Consider the following 21,538-nt stretch of genomic DNA (forward strand, 5'->3'; position numbering starts at 1 on the left):
CTGGGGAAGAGCAAGTAGGTTGCCGCGGGCGGCTTGGTCACGGGAGACTCGGTATACTCTGGCTTGAGGGAGGCGGCGGGGGCGGGGCGGGGCAGCTTCTCGAACCGTTAACGGTCCGTTAACGGTCTTCCTGTCAACGGCTGTTTAGAGCGCGCGCGGCGCGGCTTCTTGGAACGCGGCGGCGACAGTGACGCAACCGGCGAGTCACGTGGCCGATTCCCCTCAGGTCCTCGTGATTAGCGGGGAGAGTTCCCTGTGGGGCAGAAGCAGCTCATTGCCCTTGTCCGCTTCCGTTCCCTGAACCCAGATTCTCCGCTTTACAGCTCACTTTAGCGCTGGTAGTTTCGGATTTAACCTAGAGAAAAGGCAAGCAGGCTGCATCGTGAAAGCCCTTCTGTTTTTCCTTTCCTTTCCTAGTACTCGTTAGAAGGCGAGCTTGTGTGAATATGGTGATAGAAGGATCTCCTGTGACCTTGAGTGTTTCCCAAACTCGGGTCTCTAGCTGTTTTCGGACTAGAATTCCCTTCACCCCTGACCTCACTGGTCTTGCCCGCTAGGGATGATGGGAGTTGTAGTCCCCAAAACAGCTGGCGACCCGAGTTTGGGAAACACCGCTTCAGACTGTCTGTGGGCGACACAACTGTTGGATGCTCTTGTGCGCTGAAAGCTATAACACCTTGCAAGAAGAAATAATTATATCCAGCAGTAAGCTGGGCTACATTTGTCTCTCTGGTGTGCTAGCTTTCTGCTTGAGTGAGCTGAATGGAGGAATAATCACTGGCAATCTCCCCACCCCAGTTTGCAAGTTGCTTATAAATAATAGTTTAAGCTTTCAGAATTCTGTATTTCACGATTATGTATTTAGGCATGACACAATGGTAAACATGGTTAAAATTGCTCACAGGTGTGTTCTTTCATTTGTGGTATCAGGAGTTTGCTTAGAAGTCAGATTTCTGAAAACTAGAGGCCAATTTTTAGAATGTTCTTAGAATTTCCCAGGCCAAGCTCATTTAGTTCAGCAATGATTCTGTCCTATGAAGTGTCATTGACTTCTTTTTCATTTGCTGGGAAATAAATTATTCCATTATCCATGGGCCTGTTGTGCAGGACATTTCTTACTGAATTCCATTAACAATGCAGTAAAGTCCTATTTATTCGTAAGATGAGAGACTGTCTTTCTCTGTTTGGTGGATTTGGTGGGCAACGTACATCATGCCACAAAATAAGGACTGTTTTAGATGTCAGAGATACTTTAGAAAGAGTATTCTTTCTTCCCAGGCAGATTATCGGTGCAATTCTAACTTGGAAGTAAATACTAATACATTTAATGGGGCTTACACTCAGGTAAGTATGGGGTTAGGCTTGCAGCCCAAGTCACCTGCTGGTGCAGAGGAGTGGGGTTTTCAATGTGTGTTGCTGAGCACGCAATAGAATGGACCCCTTTCTTTGCACTTCTACTTTATGGCATGTTGGGGTGGGGAGTGCAGGAGACTGTATCAAAGTGCAATGCTATCTATTACATTACTGTGGCTAGTCATGTGTGCATTAATTCTAGAAATATTTATTATATGTAAAAGCAATAATATATTCATGATATAAACTGACAGATACATTGTTTTTAACTAGGATTTAAGAGAGGTGCAGATCCTGGAATGCCTGAGCCAACCGTTCTGAGGTATGTTTTCACTAGTTAATACCTCAGCAGAAATAATGCCTGCTAAAGGAGAAAATAGAACATGTGCTTTGTGATTAACTTGGAGGGGAGAGTTTGAAACTTATGCTACAATCCTACACTCACTTACCTAAGAGTAAGTCCCATTCCATTTATACACCTCTTACACGTGCACTTACAGAAATATCACACAAATTATATTTTAACTGTTGCTATATTCTCATGGAAGGTGTAGGTCAGGATTTGGTGCTACCATTTTTTAATTTAAGGGACACACCATAAGAAGGAAATGTTCTATCTTTTGGTTGCTGATTTAAGTATATCATCAAGAGATATGACCTGATTGTGTCAAGTCCTCTTTCTCTTGGAATGAGCTTGCTTCAGTAACATTACAAACCAAGAACTGGTAACCATCGAATGATTTAAACACCGACAGCTTACCCTGCTTGAAACTGAATTTTTAAAAAGGCAGTGTATGTTGTTTGTTGTTTGATCAATGTACAAGGCATAGGCCTTCTGTTTCATCTTGTTGTTGCCTGATGGCACTAATAAGGCCTCGTGGAAAATATGAGTGGTTACATGTTAAGACTTGGAATGAGGTAGAGAGTAGGAGCCTAATAAAACTAGACTAATAAAGCCTAATAAAAAGCCTAATAAAGCCTAGTAAAACTAATCCACTCTGAAGCCTAACAGTTTGTTTTCCAAACAGACTGTTAGGCTTCAGAGTGGATTAGTGGGAGAAACTTTTTTTTTTTGCTGTTGCTGAGGCATGAATAAATATAAAGTTTATGAATGACTACTAATGTTACTCCTACTGAGAGTAAGTCAATTTAAATCAGTGGACTTAAGTCAATTGATTTCAGTTGGTCTGTTTTGAGTATGATTTAGTTGTATATGACCAGTCAGAATCTACCTTCCAGGTATTGGTGGACTCCCACCATTCCTGGGGCTGATATGAGTTAAAGTCCAACAACATCTGAAAGGTGACAGGTTCTCTACCTGTGTGATCTCAGAGGTGGTTTAAAATTTGCTGGTTTTTTGTTTTGTTTTTTAAATTCAAAACGAACCAGATTGGCAGAAGGACTTTCCTTTCTTATAAAATTCTGGAAGTAATAGAAAAAACCATTGAAGCTTTTCATTAATTTCTCCTTGCATTTATGGCGCTTCTGCATGGTGACACTTTATTGTATGGATGCTACTGAGAATTGGCATTAATGTAACATTTTATCATTTAATATTCTACACTCTGCTCTCTGACTGCTGTTTAGACTCCTGTAATTAAACTGTCATGTAAAATCCCATTGTCTGTTTAAAAAATCTGCAGGTGATCAATTTATTCAATTTTATGTCTTGTCATCTGCCTGTGTTTTTGCATTTATGAGATTTAAAAGATAAAATGCATCCTCTTCTTAATACAAGACTTTCTTGTATTATCCAGTATGTTTAGGATATACAATTAAATGAGACTTGTTCTGTTAAGTGAAGTGCATGATGCCCAAATTGGCTTTGTTGGATTGTATGCAGCATACATACAGACACCCCCAATACACATGTACTCGCCAAGCATCCAGCACACTAACCACACTTGCACTTACATAATGTGCACATGCGAACACCCCTCCCCACACTCACTGCATATACAGCATATCCCCCCCACTCATACAGCACATACATTCACCAGGCACAGGTACACACAACTGGTGTGTTTCCAGCATTCCCCACTCAAGTGCCTTAGAGCTTCTTCCGACACTTTGGGATCACCGTTTTTGGTGACTGGGACCAAAGTGCTATTAATTTCTGCACTAAAACATGGGGTTTCCATTACTGTGGCCTGAACCAACATGTGGTATTAAATCATTCATTCATTTAGATGTGTCACACATATTTGAAATGGTCAACACATTTAAGAAGTATTTGTAGTAGTAATGAAATGGGTTGGGAAGGGAAGGGAAGAATGTGCTCCCCTTTAACTATTTTATATTTTTGTCAGTCCTTGGAATCTTGAAGACCAATGGATGGGCAGAGAGAAAAAATGGATGTGATTATAGTGTTTACTATTTTGGGGGATAGTTTAGTAGCATAATTGGGGTGGACACTGACAGTGAACTCTTATGTTTACTCAAAAACTGGGACTTAATGGGACTTACTCCTAGGTAAAATGGCAGCCTAAATACACAATATCATAAATTTGCTCGGGATTAAAATGAGTGTAAATGAGATGAAGCATTGAGAAGATGCCACCAATTTCTTGTTTGTGGCTTGAACCATATTATTTGGTACCTAAATAATCTTGCTGACTTTTAAAAGCAGAAACTGTCTTTCTAGCTATTATTTGGCCTTTCCAACCAGTCAACTGAGCTGACTATCATAACTTCAGTCGCTTATTATGTTACGTGTTTTATCTTTGATTTCACCCTGGTATGAGTGATAATAGATAGAATAATATCTAGAATTTTATTTCTAGAGTCCCTGATGGATTGCCAGGTTCTCTTGAAAATAATGGTTGGGATTGTGAGCATTTTTGGAGAGCAGTGTCATATGGATAAGTCTTAATATTACTTGTCTGTGTCAATATAGGTTACTTTCAAGATCAGTCATAATATTACAATTTCTTTAAGCCACCTCAGAATTGCACTGAAAGAATATGACAGTATACTAAGAAAGAAAGAAAGAAAGAAAGAAAGAAAGAAAGAAAGAAAGAAAGAAAGAAGAAAGAGAGCAAGTGAAACTAGAAGGCAGATAAAATACCCCCAAATGTATTCTACAGTCACATGAGTGTTAATTCCATCTTATATGGTTGGGTGCATTTAGCACTTTAAATATGATGGTGTTCCTAATGGCCACCTCAGTATCTGTTATGTATTGATGATTGAATTCAAACCTGAATCCAAAGCCTAAACCCCACCTCTGTCACTGTTGGGTAGCCTAGGCTGACTATCCCTCAGCTGCAGGTGATTATCAGAGTGGAACTGAATAAAGTATCCCTAATGATTCTACATTTGCTCTGTTCTGTTAATTAATATGACTTACTTGCATCTGTACTGGCTGACCTTCCACGGTTGAATACATTATTGAATGTGTAAAGCTGCAGCTCTGTACTCAATTACATAATAATTACAACATTGAAATCAACAGGACTTGCTTCTCATTAGACATGTATAGAACTGTGCTGTAAGTGACAAAGTTGTACTTTTTAGGATTTCTTGAAAGAGCTGTTCTGCTGGTAACAGCATTATAAGAGTTGTGATCAACTTATTTTTTTTCCCCTTTTTTCTTCCTCCACCTCTCTTAGTCTACTATGGGGATGAAGGAGTTAACCACAGCATTATGGAAGCCGACTGCTGAGCAGGAAAAAAAGATGGAGATGCATGCATTCCAAAGGCTAGGAAAAACCACTGGCAAGCAGACTTCCCTGACAACATGGAATATGCTTACAACATAATGGAATTTCCATCTGTCTAATTTATTTGTGTTACACTTTCATTTTTTCCCTTTAGAATAAATATTTTGTCTGAAATTCTTTAATGAGGAAATCTAATTTTTGCAGGTCATGACACATGTTAAGACTCATTTCCCTTTACATCCAACTGCTGGATTTCATAGAATTGTTGGAAGGGACCCTAAGGGCCATCTAGTTCAGCCCCCCTGCAGTGCAAGAATCACAGCCAAAAAATTCCAGACAGATGGCCATCCAACTTCTGTTTTAAAAAATCCCACGAGGGAGAGTATTATCTTCCGAGGTACTTTGTTCCACTGTCTTAACATCTCCTGCAGTCAGAAAGTTCTTCCTAATGTTTAGTCAGAATCTCATTTCTTGTAATTTGAATGCATTGGTTTGAGTCCTATCCTCCGGAGCAGCAGAAACAATGCTCCATCTTATGTGTGACAGCCCTCCAGTTTTACTGTGTTCAGGCTAAACATAGCCTTATTATTTCAGCCTCATCTTTGTAGTCTTCAGACACTGGGTTGTTCGTTCATGGGTTGGACAAAGTAATCTCTTTGGTGACACTGCAGAGGAAAAATGCTGCATATGCATAATCAATAAGCATTATCTTCAACAATGCCCTCCTTTCCACATACCTACAATAATAGTACAGACAGTTGAACCTTGACAAACTTTGGGCATGTCTGGGAGCCAGAGACTGCAGCTATGAAGCTACAGAAACCGAGAAGGTACTGTTATTTTTTTTACAAACAGATATATCTGTTTGTTAGTTGTGGCTTGGAGAAAACACCATACTTCAAAAAGAGTCTTGGCTACTTGTGAGGAAGCCATTCCTAAGTGGTAAGGAATGTACCAACCAATAAGCCACTGTTTAGTTTTCCATTAGAATGTGTTTGACGTAGTATAGGGGGCACTGCTATGTGCTCGTCCTTTGCACGCACAGAGAAAGAAGATCAATAATTGCTTTACCAGTGTCCAACATTTCAAAAGCTCACTGGGTCAGCCCGTCAGTTTACATCAGTGGCTAAGCAAAAGCTTGGAACGTCAGGAAGATTTGATCAGACCCCTGTTAGTCTTGGCAGTGGCAGAAAAAGAAGTATACAGTGTTGACGTGAGTGAAGCCCAGTGCCCTAATGGGGGATGCAGAGCACTGCTCTCCAGTCAGTGTACTGACAATTTGTTGAACAGAGATGGGGCTCAAAAAAACACCCTGCCTTCCCCCAAAGAATAAAGGGGGTAACTAGCTGAGGAACCAGTTGTCAGAATCTGCTAAGATTTTGATAAGGTCTGAATATGTACATGCCTATACCTATCCACCACTTTGGTGATGACCTCTGGCTGCTGACTTGCCAACAAGCAAGATTCCCTTAGGTCTACTGTTCCCAGTATAGTGTCTTCAGACACACTCCTTAGCACTCAGCAAGGCCCTCTGCTCCTGGTTTCAGTTTGGGATGGGGTGGGTGGGAGTGTCTTTTTGAGGTTGGTTGTTTCCTGTTTTTTTGTTCTCTGTTTTATTTTTGGAGGGATGTAGGTGATTTGCCAGTTGTTTGTGAGAGGATCTAAGCATAAACTGTTTGGGATATTTCTTTAGGCCCCACATGACAGCTTCCTAAATTTCCAAAAGTGACCCTCGGCCTAAAAAGGTTGGGGACCTTACTATGTCCGGACTCATACTTGATATCCAATAAAGATTGATATGTCAGTACATTTAACTCCATGATACATGTTCTTTCGGTTCCCAGAAAAGTCCAGGATGCAGAAGTTAAGAGTTGGTGTACGTAGCCAGATGGCAGTTCTGAGCGAGTCAGACTATTTCCTTCTTGCTATGCCTGAAGAGTGCCCAGTAAAGTAGAAGGATGGTGAGAGGAAGCTGCGTCAACTTTGTAGTTCAGTTAAGAGAATGAATTATGAAATATCTGGTCCAAGCTTCACTTCAGCTGTGGATTTGCTGAGTGGCTTTGGACAAGTAGCTGTTTCTTGGCTTCAGCTGCCCACCTATAGGCTGGGTATTGTAGTACAGCATTGCCTATCAGGGCTTTTCCGAGGATTACTATGATAATGCATTTGGATTTAAGTATTTAGAAAAAGTACTACATCAAGAGATCTAATGAGGAAGCAGGACAAAGATGAAAGACTTATTTGGTTCAGTAGTACTTACTCCCAAAAGTGTACAGAAAACTGCAGTCTTAAGTATTATTAATTCGCTCTAACTGCAAATGTCTACTAGGCAGGCTTGTTACTTATATAATAGAAATATCAATTATCAAAGTGCATACAGGCATACAGTGCATACAGGCACATTCCAACATGCAGCAGCCTCCCAAACAAAACCCACTGCTGTCTTTAAGAATATCATCTTCCCCCTTTGGGAAAAGAAAATCAGTCGTCCATCATGCCTTTATTGTGGCTATCAGAAAAGGAAACATCAGCCAGGCTCCCTTCCATTGTTCCTACATTCAGCTTCGGAGAGCCTGTTACCACCCTCCATCTGCCATTGTGCAGACTACCAGAGGGATGTAGGGAAGCAGCCACCCCTGAATTGAAGCAATTTGTACAACGGAGCGTAATGAGCTCTGTCTAACCAGTACCTGAATGGGAGTGCTGTTTCAAATCTCAGTAGCAGCAGCATGAAGGGGTGGATAGGTGTCCTGAAAAGTGAAACATGCAAAGGAAAAGCAACATAAGGTAATTTAAACAAATTGCTACTTTTTGTTACTTTTTTTTTGTTGATATAGTTTCCCACCGTTGTTATTTAATGACAGGTAAGCTGCCTACTTGTGGGACGCGGATGGCGTTGTCGGTTAAACCACAGACCCTAGGACTTGCCGATCAGAAGGTCGGTGGTTCAAATCCCTGCGACGGGGTGAGCTCCCATTGCTAGGTCCCTGCTCCTGCTAACCTAGCAGTTCAAAAGCACGTCAAAGTGCAAGTAGATAAATAGGTACTGCTCAGGCGGGACGGTAAACAGCGTTTCCGTGCGCTGCTCTGGTTCTCCAGAAGCGGCTTAGTCATGCTGGCCACATGACCCGGAAGCTGCACGCCGGCTCCCTCGGCCAATAGAGCGAGATGAGCGCCGCAACCCCAGAGCTGGCCACAACTGGACCTAATGGTCAGGGGTCCCTTTACCCTTTACCTAAGCTGCCTTAGGATGTGAAAATGCCAAAAAGTGGAATATAAATCAAAGGCACAAAATTGAGTGTGAGCAATGTGATATATGTAGTTTGACACACACACAAAAATTCAAATTTAATCTTCCCCAAATAAAAGCAAACATAAAAATATGAAGAGCCCTTGCAGTCTGAAATGCATCTGGTCTCTAGCATTAATTTTAACCATTACTGTAGTTCTCTCTCTCTCTCTCTCTCTCTCTCTCTCTCTCTCTCTCTCTCTCTCTCTCTATATATATATATATACTGTATATATATATAGAGAGAGAGAGAACTAATATATATATGGAGCCCATCCCCTTGAAAAACAGCCCACTGAAGATTTTGTATGTTCACTGGCCCCAGAATGTAAAATGTCTGTTGTGAAAAATGGAGTAGAATATATTGAAAGAACAGAAGCACTCTGTACTGCAACCTTTTGTTACAGCTCCCATTGGTAACATTACATCTCATGTTTAACATTTTCTAGCTCACTTTTGGAATGAACATATGTTGAAAACATTTTGATCTACTAAAAGTAAAGCACATTTGCAGTAAACCTGATATAAACATGGTATTAACCCATAATACAGATGCAGTGCAATGAAGTAGTTTTTTAATAATTTATTTGGTTTATTCTCCATAAGGCCCCAGGGTGGGTTACAACAGTACAGTATAAAATATTAAATATTAAAATCAGTTAAAGCAGCAATAAAACAGATTGTCTTTTACTGTAAACCCATACAAATTTTTGTTTTCTAAAAAATATATTAAATATACTTTTCCAAAAAAATATCATGGTATAATTTAGCTGTATATTCTCGATCCATAATTTTCAAGTAAAATATTCAGTGAATACTGAAATGGTGTGGTGCTGACTCCCTGTTAAAATTGGCTGTGAGTCTTGGGAGTAAAAATGCATACACAAATTTAATAAATATATTAAATATCATAAATAACTGCAAATAGCATATTCCCAATTAAAGAAACAACATAGTGAGTTCTCAAAAAGGAGAACAACATGAGCCTCTGCTTCAACTGCAGATGTTTTGAGAACTGATGTGCCCAATTTTTTAAAGGCATTAGAACTCCTGGCCTCTCATAAGACACGAAGAGCCCTTGTAGTTTTCTGCATAAATAAAGTAAAATCTTGAAGTATGAAGTGTTTGATAAGTGTAACAGTCCAGCCTCTGTGTTCTCGAAGCTTTGCGGCAATAATTTTCTGAGCGGCTGGATCCGGCAAGGTCACAGTTTCAGGATTGTTCATCTGTTAAGGGGAGGAAATAATAAAAGTTGTTGGTTATGATGCTGTTTTTTTATCAGATAAATGGATTTTACTCATCTTCAGGCAAGATGCTAGTTGGACGTATTTACAGATTGCAGAACCCTTTGTAACATGCAATGCTATATGTTTAGGTTATCTAAGAGTTCTCTAAGAAGAGGGATTGATTGTGAATCCACTCTGGGAACTGTAGTTGTCCAAGGAGAATAGGGGTCTCCTAACAACTTTTAGCACCTTTAACAAGCTACAGTTCCCAGGTTTCTTGGGGGTAAGCCATGACTGTGGAGGTTTTCTATAATCAAGCGGTAGATGAATTTTATTAAATAAATAAATTATAATGCTTTTAAGCGCATAATGCAGATCACTCAAAGGAACAGTTATGCATACACTCTTCCCATCCAGAACCCAAAATATTGTTGAATACAATTTCTCTCTCCGTATTCTCTATCTTAAACCAAACTGTTCACACAGCTAACTTTTGTAAGGGACAAGTTCTGCATTATAACCCCTAACCCTTTTTCCTATATAGGAATTAATTGGGTAATGGTAATAACTCACTGTTTCAAAAGTTAAGGACCTACTTAAATTGTATTTTAAAATACATCCATAGAACTTTACACATAGACAGGTCCTAATTCTACCTGGAGGGGGAAATTGAAAAGTCTTTTTCCCCCCTTTGTCTATCAACCTAATACATAGTCCCCCCTCCTTATTAATAAGGCTTATTGTTACAGCTGTCATAAGCATAACTAACAATGGTTTTTTAGGTTATATATTTGTTTGTTTTTCCATTGTAAACCACCCTGTGATCCTCGAATGAAGGGTGGTAAAGAAATTTAATAAATTAAATAAAAAGAAGTAAAACACCAAATGGGAAAAAATGTTTTCATTTAGTGCCTATAGTGTTATGTGTCCTTAACCAGAGTGCATTGTGTGTTGTCTTCCAGAACTTCATAATCTTCTCACTCCATCTCTTTATCTCCCAGAACATTTATGTAGGATTAAATGTAATAGAACTTACCATTGATCTCAAGGTATTTGCCAGGTGCTGTGTGCTTGGCCGAAATGTTTCTGCAGTCTCAACAGAAGCCTCTTCTAAATATTCAAAGAATGTCCCGAAAGCATAAAGACCACTTGAAAGTCTTCCCAGACATGTTTCCTAAAACAGGAGAATAAATAAAAAGTTGTTAACGGAAATTTATGAGTCAGAAATATTACACTCATTACATTCCTTAACAAATATTTTATGGTACAATAAAACTGTATGACTGGGGTAAGCAGTCAAAATACTCTGAGATGAACAAAATATTACGAACAGCTTTGGAAATAATATGGTTGACTATATACACCAAACACTAATCATTCCTACTTAATTCTTGCTTTCATGCTACACAAATGCACAGCTTTTATCAATCCAGACTATAAGTGCTGTTGCTTATGTATCAGCAAGCTTAGGGAAACTTCAGCATTTGCAAACATATTAAAAATGCTTAGTTCTAAAAAGGGAAACTCCAAAAAGAGCACAATGAGGTCTGAGCATGTTCAGTAACCATAGAATGAATGCTCCTTGACTGTTGGGAATGGGATGGAGTGGTAGGAATTCTGAACAGCAGAATTCAAGCAGCATTTTGTTGTTGGTCCCACTGGTTATGTATTAATAAACTTGCCTTTTCAAATCCAGTGTCATAGCATTTATCTTCTTGAGTGATCTTTGGAAGATTGAGATTATTCGTGGCCAGTTCCATCTTGCCTTGACAGGCGGCCTCCTTCTTACATAGCTAGTAAAACACAACAAGGTTTAATCAGACTTTTCCCCCATGACCACCATCCATATACCCCATGGAAGATGCAAACCTCTCTCAATCACTGACATTCATTATGTGGTCTAAAATTGCTTTTCCTGTGGTCTTCTGACCCCTGGAGCTATCCCTAATCTGAAGATGCAGCAGTATTCACAATGCTAGGTCAATTTCAAATTGGAATTGTAATGTAAACTGAGAAAAAGGGATTCTGAATGTCAATTTGCAACTGTAACTCCACTTTTTAAACATTTCCTATAAAAACTTAGGTGTGCCCCTGCATTTTGAACTTCCCTGCAAAATATTGGTTTCTTCACTATGTTTAGCCCAGGGTACCAAATTTCCCAACCCCGGAAAGCAGAACAAAAAACAAGACTTCCAATCTCAAATCATTCATTTTTCTATAAATCTTAACTTTTTTGGTGAATATTAGTATGATGTAATAAGTGAATAAGGAAAGAGGACAGGAATGTATTGAGCACTATATTTTTATGTATAGAAAAGCACATACTGCTACTAAAGCAAATGTGTATTCCTAAATAAGGGTGACCAATAGAAGACAATACATCATGCTGAATGATTCTCCTAGAAATACCCAGCGCTTCGCCATCACTCAAACTCTGGCCATCAGCCCATACCTAACCATGTCGCCTCAGAAGTAACTCCCAGGTAAGTGGCACACAAAAGTGCTAGCTTGGCCCCACGACTGTGGGTGCCCGGGGCCGTGGGTGCCATGCAGCGTGCATGGCCTTGGCACCAAAATTTGTGGGTGCCTAGCCCCTTCATGGGGAATTTTGTGGGTGCTCGGGCACCCAGGGAGCTGGCAGCACCTATGGCAGCACATAAGGCTACAACTTAAGTTTGCATATATACAAGGAATGTAGGGTTTAGAGGGTTACTGTATGGAGGCTCTGAAAGTATTGGCGTGCATGTGTACTTTTTAAAAAAATTGCACAGATTTATGACACAGTAAAATGTCTCAGTGTGGCGTTCAGAAAACAAAAAATATAAAGAATGCACAAAATAATAACAGTTGAAATAACAGTAGAATGCCAGAAGACATTTTTAAAAATTCGTTCAGAAAAGGCTTGAGTAAATGAAAGGGTCATAATCACACTGAAAGAGTAGGTTGTTCGAGGAAAAGTATAATAGGCTGATGAGATAGCAGTACTAACTGCACCATCTGGACCAGACTCAAGGGCAGCCCCATATAGGGTGCATTGCAATAGTCAGCTCCTGAGATTTTCTCTCCCCAGGAATAGCCATAACTGGCCAATCAGCTGAAACTGGTAGAAGGCACTCTTAGCCACAAGTGACAAAAGTAGCTCTACAAATTCGTTCCTTCAAGGAAGCACAACCCTGGTCCAGAGCAGGTAATGAACGACCAACTTCCTGACATAGGAACCGCCTACCCACATGGTTTACCTGTGGCTTTATCATCCTTTGAATTGTGACATACTTTATGTACACAAGCTGTGTTTTAAATAAATATAGTTTTATTAAATGCTTCCTATGTGTATACTGCCCTTTCCTGGTTTTGCTCTGAAGGTTTCTGCTCTACATTTCAGTATCCTCACAGTGTTGGATGAGGGTACAAATCCCCACTCAGCTCTGAAGCCCAGCAGGAGATCTCTAGTCACTTCTAGGCCTAACTTACTTCACAGAGTTATTATGGGGCATAGGAACCAGCTCCTAAAGGCCGAGGTTCCTTTGCCGCTGCCCTACCAAATATTTGAGGTGGTCGCATCCCATAGTTGATGGACATTGCCATTCAAATGGTTTGAGAACCCTGTAGCCTTAAGCCCCTTGGAGGAAAGGTGGGATATAAATATAATTTTTAAATCCTTTAGAAATTCTTGGGGGCACTTCAAACAAAATTCTTATTGGGCACTTACATTGTTGGGAGTTACCAAATAATAATAATAAAAAGCACTGCTCAGTCCTGTATCCTGCCTTTCCTGGGTTCCTGTACAGGGCTGGCCAACTTCCAAGAGACTGTGATCTACTCACAGAGATAAAAACTGGCAGTGATCTACCCCCTTTTGGGGGGGGCCAGATAAAAGTTGTTGACCTTCTTTAGGGAGGAGAAAAGCCCCGTTTTTAGGGGTGCAGGGCAAAGGTGTTGAGCTATTTTTAGGGGAGCCAAAGTTTTTTAACTTCTGTGGGGGGAGCCACTGATCTACCGGTGATCTGCCACAGACATCCAGTGATCTACTGGTAGATCATGATCTACCTGTTGGACGTGCCTGCATGCTTTTTGGCCTGCTAGAATCCACTTCACTGCTGCTGTTCGTTTGCAATAAATGCTTTTCTTATCTCAACCGTCCTTCTGCAAAGAGATCTGTCTCTAGCTGCTGGTGTCCTGGGAGCGCAAACGCCCCAAGGCGTTGTTGGGAGGCTCTGCCCGCCCTTGAACCATTGGAAAGATGCACTCCTTTCTCCAGGCTTAGGAGCAGAAGGAGCTCCCGCACTAAGCTTGAAAAGTTGCAACACCGCAGCTAAGAGAAGGAAAGGAGATGCCCGAGTCCCCGCCCCAAGAAAGGACGCGCGCTCGTTTCTCCTGGCGCTCTGCGCGCTCGCTCTCACCTCTCGAGTCAACCCGGCCGCTCTTCCCTGCAGCCAGCGCGCCAGGTCCACGCATTTCTGCAGCTGGAGGCGCTCGGGTGGCACCGTCCTGGCCGAGGAGTCGTCGCTGAATTCGGACTCCCCGGAGGAATCCCCGACAGGCATAGCCTCTGCCCTCAGGAGCAGCAGGAGAGCGACGGCAGCCCCAAAAACACCTGATGGGAGAAAAAGGAGGAAGTTAGGCAAGCTGAACCAAGGAGGTTCCCGCCGGCTGCAGCTGCGCGCCAGGCTGCCCGGCCAAGTTGGAGACGCTCCCTTGCAGAACGGGAGGAGCCCGCCAAGGCGGCTGCCAACTCACATGCCAGCGGAGCCTGCATGGCCTTCTCTTCTTAGGCTTGACCCTCTTTGCTGCCTCGAGAAGCTTTGTAGCTTTGGGGGCTGTGGAGCCGAGTGAGTTGTAGGGCATTTCTGAACCTATTTATTGGATGGGTCTGACTGCACTTGGGGAAATCCAACGTTGATTAAGAACTACCGCGTTTTTTTTTTGCGGTGGTTTCTTTTTTAAAAAAAGTTGTATAATGAACCATGGGGGCATCTGCTGGGAAATACTGGAGTAAGGCGTGAGGTCACAGGGAAATGAAGATGCCTTTTAGCCTACTTCGATTAATGTTCTTGAGGACCGCTTACAGACTTTAAAGGGAGGCATGTGCAAGGGAGACGGATGGCCCCTCTTTCATTTCCTCTGTGTGTGTATTGGAGCAAAAATAAATAAATTCTCATGAAGGCGTGAGAGTAGTCATTTGAGATAATAAACAAAAAGCAATTCAGCTCTTTCTTTGGAAAAGCTCTCTTATGGAACAATGCTGGCTATGGGGAAATCCTAGTCCAAACTGCATCCAAACTGTTCCATAGCAGCAGGCAGTGATCCACCCCAAGCAGCTCCTATGACTGTGCGCACATGTCATGTATGATAAGGATGCGTGGGAAAGCACATGGCACAATGCAAAACGTAGGTGGGAGCCTTTGTTGCAAGCACAGAAAGGGCTGCCCTGCAGTATGGAGAACAGAGTAATGGTACGCAGCACATGTGCAGCCCATTGGGGACTCGCCTCAGGTGCAATGATAGCTCCATCAGTATTTGATCAATGCCTTGGCCACCTATGAGGCCCAGGGCATCTTATGTGAGTGCCATGATGCTTGACAGTGCGCTTCAAGACCTTGGAGGCTTCCAGCCTCCTGCACCTGCTAGAGAGCCTGCTCACAGGCCACCAGTGGCTCCTGGGGAGATTTCTTTGGATGGATGGGATAGAGCTGTCAAGGGCCTGCGGGTCATTCTGCTCTCCTCCACTGATAATTCAAATTACTAATCAATATGCAGAGATAGCCGTCCCTTCTCCTTCTGACACACCTCTCCACCCAACACTTCTCAGCCTCCAGGCCCTTGTCCAGGGTCCAAACAAACTCATAGATCCACCCTGAAAAAAATCTTAGTAAATAGAGTTCCTGGAATATGTCAACAGCACTCTGGTCTCTCGCTGTACATAAGCCTTGCTTTTATGATCAGTCGCCAAGGTTGAGGGAGCCTCTGCAGGCTGCTCTTCTCTGTTATTTTGGGATCATATTACCTGTCCTCACTTCAGCCTCTGATTTCTTCACATGCTTAAAGTGTGAATCAGGTTGAAGGGAGTAGAAAGATCATATGTTGCCCTTCTGTGAATCAAGGTGCTGTACATAGTCAGCAAGGATAAATGACTGAAATGCACTCAGTTTTCTTTCTGTAGATAGAGGTCTCTGGATCTCAGTGGCTTAAGACATCTCTCTGTTAAGACATTTTAAGGACATCTTCACCGCAAAATGCTAAAAAAGTGGTTAAAACAAAAAGCAATGGACATCAAACAGAAAGATAAAAAAACCAAAGGATTTTCTCTAATATGCTTATTATCTAAAGCATTTTTACAGCAAGTGCCATGTCAGCTCGCTTGCAGATGATTAAAGTCTTGGTAAAATACTTAATGGTAACTTTATATATCACTAACTTTATATATTGTTAAATACAGATAGAGAAAAGTGATTTCTTGCACCACCTTATTGCAGAAAGAAGCACTCTGGTTTAATGCCCATGACCTGTTCCATGTACACATACAGAAAGTCATTGGGATCACACGTTTACGTTAGGCTAGTAGATAGTTACCACCAACCATCATGACTCCCTCTATCCAGGTTATTTCTGTATAATGCAACAGGAATTTTGTGGCTGTTGCATGGCAAGATCTTTGGTTCCTCTGCTTTGTTGCCACACAATACAAACTAGTTGGGAAATTTTAATGGAATAATCTGTTCTTCTCCCTTCTACTCCCTTTTTTTGCTTTCAGCTGAAACTATTTTTAAAAATGACAACTACAGGCCTCCTAGATAGTATATAACTAGACATTTGCTCAAAGTACTGTACCACACAAATTGCCTGTGACGTACTGGGGAACTCTCTGGGTGCATTGCAAAACCCTTAGTCAGTGCAGCTTTTCAGATTTTTATGCTTACTTCCTGGAGAAAAAATGATATGTCATGTTGCCATTTGGCTTTGTAGGACATAATTTTTTTACGTGGAAAGTATTCAAATCAAGCCTTCTGTTCTTATGAAAAAGCGGAACAGTAAACAAATAAAGCCAACAGAGTTATAAAACGTCTTCTGCATTACTTATTGGAATTGCCACAAAATCAGTGCCAAGGATTAAAAATTGATAGTGGCCCTTTAAAAAAAATATATCTTTATATGATAAATTGCCTTGAACAATCTTATCAAATCCTACACAGGAAAATGGGATAGCAATGCTAGTGGCACTGTAATCTCTTTTTACAAATGTTGGGTACACACATGACGTAGACCATACAGTTGCCATGAGACAGCACAGCCAGGAGCAACAAATGTGAAGAGGCGCTATTTGTGTGATCAAATGCAATCACAGCAGTAGATATACACTTGCTCCAATTACTGCTATGAAGGCAGTTCTTATTTAAAAGGATGACATTTCATATGACTTTTTGCTTTTGTTTCTAATTAATTGTTTTCATGGTGGTTATATTACTGATAGTTGCTTTGATTTGCCAGTTGCAAAATCAGTCAAATCATTTAAAGAGTGCTTTCGGCACGCAGTTGTAGCACTGGAACAGACCTCAAAAGCAATCTAGTCCAACCCTGTGTGTAGAGAATCCCAATGGGTAGAGCTGAGAGAGATTAACACACACACACACCAGTTTCATCCAACCAGACCTCTGTAATACAAACCAGGTCAGCTTCCTCAGCCAGGATTCTGGCCTGTCACTGGCCTGCTGTTGACAATCATAGAATTATAGAGTTGGAAGGGACCTTGAGGATCTTCTAGCCGAGGAGTAGTCAACCTTTTTATACCAACCACCCACTAATGCATCTTCCTTGATGGTAAAATTTCCTTACCGCCCACCAGTGCTTGATGGAAGGAGGATTCAGCTTGTGCTGTAGAACCCCCCTACTGCCCACCTAGAATCGTAAAGCGCCCACTAGTGGGCTGTAGGGGCCAGGTTGACAACCCCTGATCTAGCCCAACCCAATCCAAAGCTATTTAAAACAGGGGGATGGTATGGGGCCAACCAGCACCCTGTTGTGGATCAGTTCTATGATTGTCAACAGCAGGCCACTGAATGGTAAAACCACAGCTATCCAGGACTTAATCCTGGTTCTTTGATGATAATAGAACTGTCTCTCCCCTCCATAGCTCCCTCTGCATCTACAACTCTGATGGCTCCTCCCTGCTGGGTCTCATCACCTCCTCAATACCTATGAAAAAACATCTCTCCTTCCTGCACCTGTACCAATAAAAATAAAATGCAGATTTGAGTTTACGTGAGGGCAGGGGGACAGACCCTCACCCACCCACCCCTGCAGAGCATTATAAATGTAGCCTTCCAACTTAACTTAAGGTTGTCTCCCACCCACCACAGCACTCCCCATGGGACCCCATTGCACACAAATCATGTGCTGGGGGGGGGCGTCAGTATTGAGGAAAACATTGAACCAGGGTTCTAATGTTGAATTCTAATGGTGTGCCCTCTGCAGCTCAAAAGGCACTGCTGCTATTTAAAGGAAGGATTCGATCATACACTGGCAAATTCAGCTGTCTGTCACAATTATAGTTGATTAGAGGGTCTTGTGCAAAAAGTCTGCTCCCCAAAAATATTGGGTTTATTGCAATAAGGAAAGTGAAGGGGAGATGCGGCTGAAACCACGGGGTGACATTTGGTTGGCGCACTGTCATCTAATCTCCACTCAAACAAATCAAGATGAATGCTCAATAAACACAGTGCCTGGAAGTGACCTTACTGTCTTCTTACATTTTCTAGTCTTCGGTAGAAAATTAATTAAAAGTGTTCAGTTTCTTGGTTGTTGCTTCAAGTGCCCAGCCTAAAAATAGCCTAAGAATTGCCTTGACGCTTGTTTTGGGGAAGTTCAGATTTTTCTCTCTCTCCTGATAATAGTTCCGAAAATGATTTCCCCCAAAGGAAGGAGGGGTCATTGGCCCATTCAAAAAAATAATAATGAAAGAGATACAAAACTGTGAATGGTGAAATAAAACAGCCTGAGTTTCTCTGGACTCAGTTTTTTTTATCAATGATCCAGATTAAGAGGAGGAAGGAGTCCTTCTCAGACTTAATGCTGGTCCACACTTCTGCTTGTCCTGGAAAGCACAAGTCCAAGTGGTTTTGCCTTTGTCCCACCACTTTCCCCTGGAAAACAAATGGGAATCTGCAGAGAAACCAGGAGCCACTTCCCCTTTAGTCCCACAGAGCTCTGTGAACCTGCACAGCAAGCAGTTAGCATTCTCTCTCTCTCTCTCTCTCTCTCTCTCTCTCTCTCTCTCTCTCTCCTCCCTCCCTCCCTCCCTCCCTCCCCCCTTTCCAATTACAAGGGCCATAGGAAATGGATGGTGCCTATGCTGTCTTCAGAGGCAGCCCTAGGTATAACACATTGCAGTAATCTAACCTAGAGGTTTCTATAGCACAGACAACAGGAGTTAGGCTATCCCTGTCCAGGCAGGGGCACAGCTGGAGCACCAGCCAAAGCTGATGGAAGGCAATCTGTGTCACCTGAGCCTCGAGCCACAGCAATGGACCCCAAGCCATATACCCTCTCCTTCAGAGGAAGTATAAGCCCACCAAGATCAAGCAACCTCCCATCCATCCATGGGTGGTCTAGGGAACCACCCATTAGCAGTGCCTTGGTCTTTTCTGGATTGAGCTACAGTTTGTTGGCTCTCATCCAGTCTATTACTGAGGCAAGACAATAGTCCAGCACATCACTGCCTCACCTGAAGATGTAAAGGAGAAGCAGAGCTGAGTGTCATCAGCATATTGCTGACAATATACTCCAAAACTCCAGATGACCCCACTCAGCCGTTTCATATAGATGTTAAACAGCATGGGGAGTAAAATTGAACCCTGAGGAAACCCCACATTGAAGGCTGCATGGGGAGCGCTCCACACACATCACCCTATGGAAATGACCATCCAAGTAGGACTGGAATCACTGCAAAGAGGTGCCACCCACCCTTAACTAGGACAGCCGCTCCAGAAGGATACCATAGTTGATGGCATCAAAAGCTGCTGAGATGTCTAGGAGAATTAACAAGAACACATTCTCCCTGTCTCTCTTCCAACAGAAGTCCTCTGTTGGACGATCAAAACAATTTTCTGTGCAAAAACCAGGCCTAAACCCTGACTGAAATGGATCTAGAAAATTAGTTTCCTCCAAGAGCACGAGGATCTAGAATGCAAGTGGTTGTCCTGACTGGTCCAAGCCCCTTGTCCACATCCTTGAGCCTTACTAACTTTCAACCTTATGCCCACTGTGTGTGGTGGGGCTATTGTTTTTGTATGTTATTATGGCATGTATTTTTGTGTTTTACTATTTTAAACTGCCCTGTGATCCTCGGATGAAAGGCGGTATAGAAATTTAAGAAATAAGAAATAACAACCGAAACTCATCAAATATGACAGGACTATAATCTACTATGGTGATTAATCAAATCCTGTTTATACTGATGCGGAAGTAAGTCCCCTGAACACTGAACACAATGAGGCCTGCTTCCAATTAACTGTGTAAAGGGTTGAATAATATTTTGTTAGGGCAAGTGAGGCAGCCACTGAAGGCACGTGTTTTACAGTTAGCTTTCCTGGAGATTTGTATATTTTATTTAAGAGATCTGAATACAGCCGATGTGCTATGGGTGCAGGCTTCTTGTTTATGCTTCAGAGCTATTAAAGAGACAGAAACCACCCCCAAGAATAAAAATCCATTATAAATATGTGATCTTCTCTCATCTTTGAGGAGCTGTCCTGGGCCACCAAATTGCCTAATGGACTTTTGACTTTTCTCTGCTACAGAATAGCCTGCTGAAACTCAGAATCTCACACCGACTAAACACCCACCCACGTCTGGCGCAATGTTAAACTTCCTCACAATGCTTAAAGTTATGATTTTTTTAAAACAAAAAACCCACAAAAAAACAAAACTCCTTTTGCAAATCCACTACCAAATTTATTACGTAAGTCAGAGTTTCAGGTCCTGGCCTCTTTCAAAACAGAGAGTGAAGGTGAAAATACACATCAGGGTTTTAGAGAAGTAGGGATACTCTGAACGCCCTTCTACTGTGAAATGTTTAAACAGACCAGTTTCTTTCGAGACTTGAATTCTGTGACAACCTAGCAGTTCGAAAGCATGCCAGTGCAAACAGATAAATAGGTACAGCTGCAGAGGGAAGGTAAACAGCATTTCTGAGCACTCTGGTTTCCATCAGTGTTCCGTTGTGCTAGAAGCGGTTTAGTCATGCTGGCCACATGACCCGGAAAACTGTGTGTGGACAAACACTGGCTCCCTCGGCCTGAAAGCGAGATGAGCGCTGGACCCCATAGTCGCCTTTGTCTGAACTTAACCGTCCAGGGGTCCTTTACCTTAACCTTTATATGTCCCATGTGAAGCATGAGAGGAGGAGTAAAAGCTCATCCAGACTCATCCAGGAAGCCTGGCATCCTTTTTATGGTGTGATGATTTGTGATGATAATGGTATCAAGGCAATTATATGTAATCCCATTTTCAATATACTTGAAAACATACAAAACCTTTGGGGTGGGCATACGACTAGTCCTGTAGCTACTTGATGAAATCCTGTAACTTTTCATAACACACAACTTTCACAGCCTTTTTGTCCCGCTTTTGTTGCTTTGGACCACATCGATGAGGCCAAGAGGGCGGTCTTGTCGTCCAGAACCTCCTTTCACACACACCGTCCAGGCTCGTGCCATGGAGAGCTCACTTCAGTGCTGCTAACACAGCAGTTTGACTTCATCCCTGGAGATACACTCCATTGTCTCTGGAGACAGACAGATGCCAACCAGGGCAAGATGGCAATCAAGGGGTAACTTTAGGGAAGCATAGCAGAACAATTTACAAATCAGAATGAAGTGTAGACAGTCCAGTATAAATCCACCACAAATACTCTGTTATTGTGTCTATGACATGTTGCAGAATATACCTGTAAGAAAAAGCCAGCCTGATTTCGGCTTATACAGAAACACCTTAAGACTGATGGCTATCGACAG

General features: G+C 42.0%; 2 protein-coding genes and 1 long non-coding RNA gene across 4 annotated transcripts in view; 2 read left to right on the top strand and 1 right to left on the bottom strand.

The window, feature by feature from the left end:
* The window catches only part of TOMM7 (translocase of outer mitochondrial membrane 7), a 5,798-nt gene extending 609 nt beyond the window's left edge, over window positions 1–5,189 (top strand). The window contains 2 exon segments of the mRNA XM_081883488.1: window positions 1,627–1,675; window positions 4,965–5,189. Of these exon segments, the coding sequence (XP_081739614.1) occupies window positions 1,627–1,675; window positions 4,965–4,980 (65 nt within the window). The 3' untranslated portion in view covers window positions 4,981–5,189.
* A 686-nt stretch (window positions 5,190–5,875) lies between these two features.
* On the top strand, window positions 5,876–6,824 carry LOC309353854. Its single transcript, XR_014162079.1, has 2 exons — window positions 5,876–6,689; window positions 6,761–6,824. It is a non-coding gene; the product is annotated as an uncharacterized lncRNA (long non-coding RNA).
* Window positions 6,825–8,539: 1,715 nt separating this feature from the next.
* IL6 (interleukin 6) overlaps window positions 8,540–21,538 on the bottom strand; it is a 74,361-nt gene continuing 61,362 nt past the window's right edge. For both annotated transcript variants that reach the window (XM_081883478.1, XM_081883479.1), the window contains 4 exons: window positions 13,931–14,124; window positions 11,213–11,323; window positions 10,567–10,704; window positions 8,540–9,530 (listed from right to left, as the gene is read on the bottom strand). In XM_081883478.1, coding sequence (XP_081739604.1) covers window positions 9,363–9,530; window positions 10,567–10,704; window positions 11,213–11,323; window positions 13,931–14,074 — 561 coding nt within the window. In that variant the 5' untranslated portion in view covers window positions 14,075–14,124 and the 3' untranslated portion in view covers window positions 8,540–9,362. The remainder of the gene's footprint in view (window positions 9,531–10,566; window positions 10,705–11,212; window positions 11,324–13,930; window positions 14,125–21,538) is intronic.

The sequence above is a fragment of the Podarcis melisellensis genome (genome assembly GCF_964234715.1).
Source record: "Podarcis melisellensis genome assembly, chromosome: 12".
Lineage (NCBI taxonomy): Eukaryota > Metazoa > Chordata > Lepidosauria > Squamata > Lacertidae > Podarcis > Podarcis melisellensis.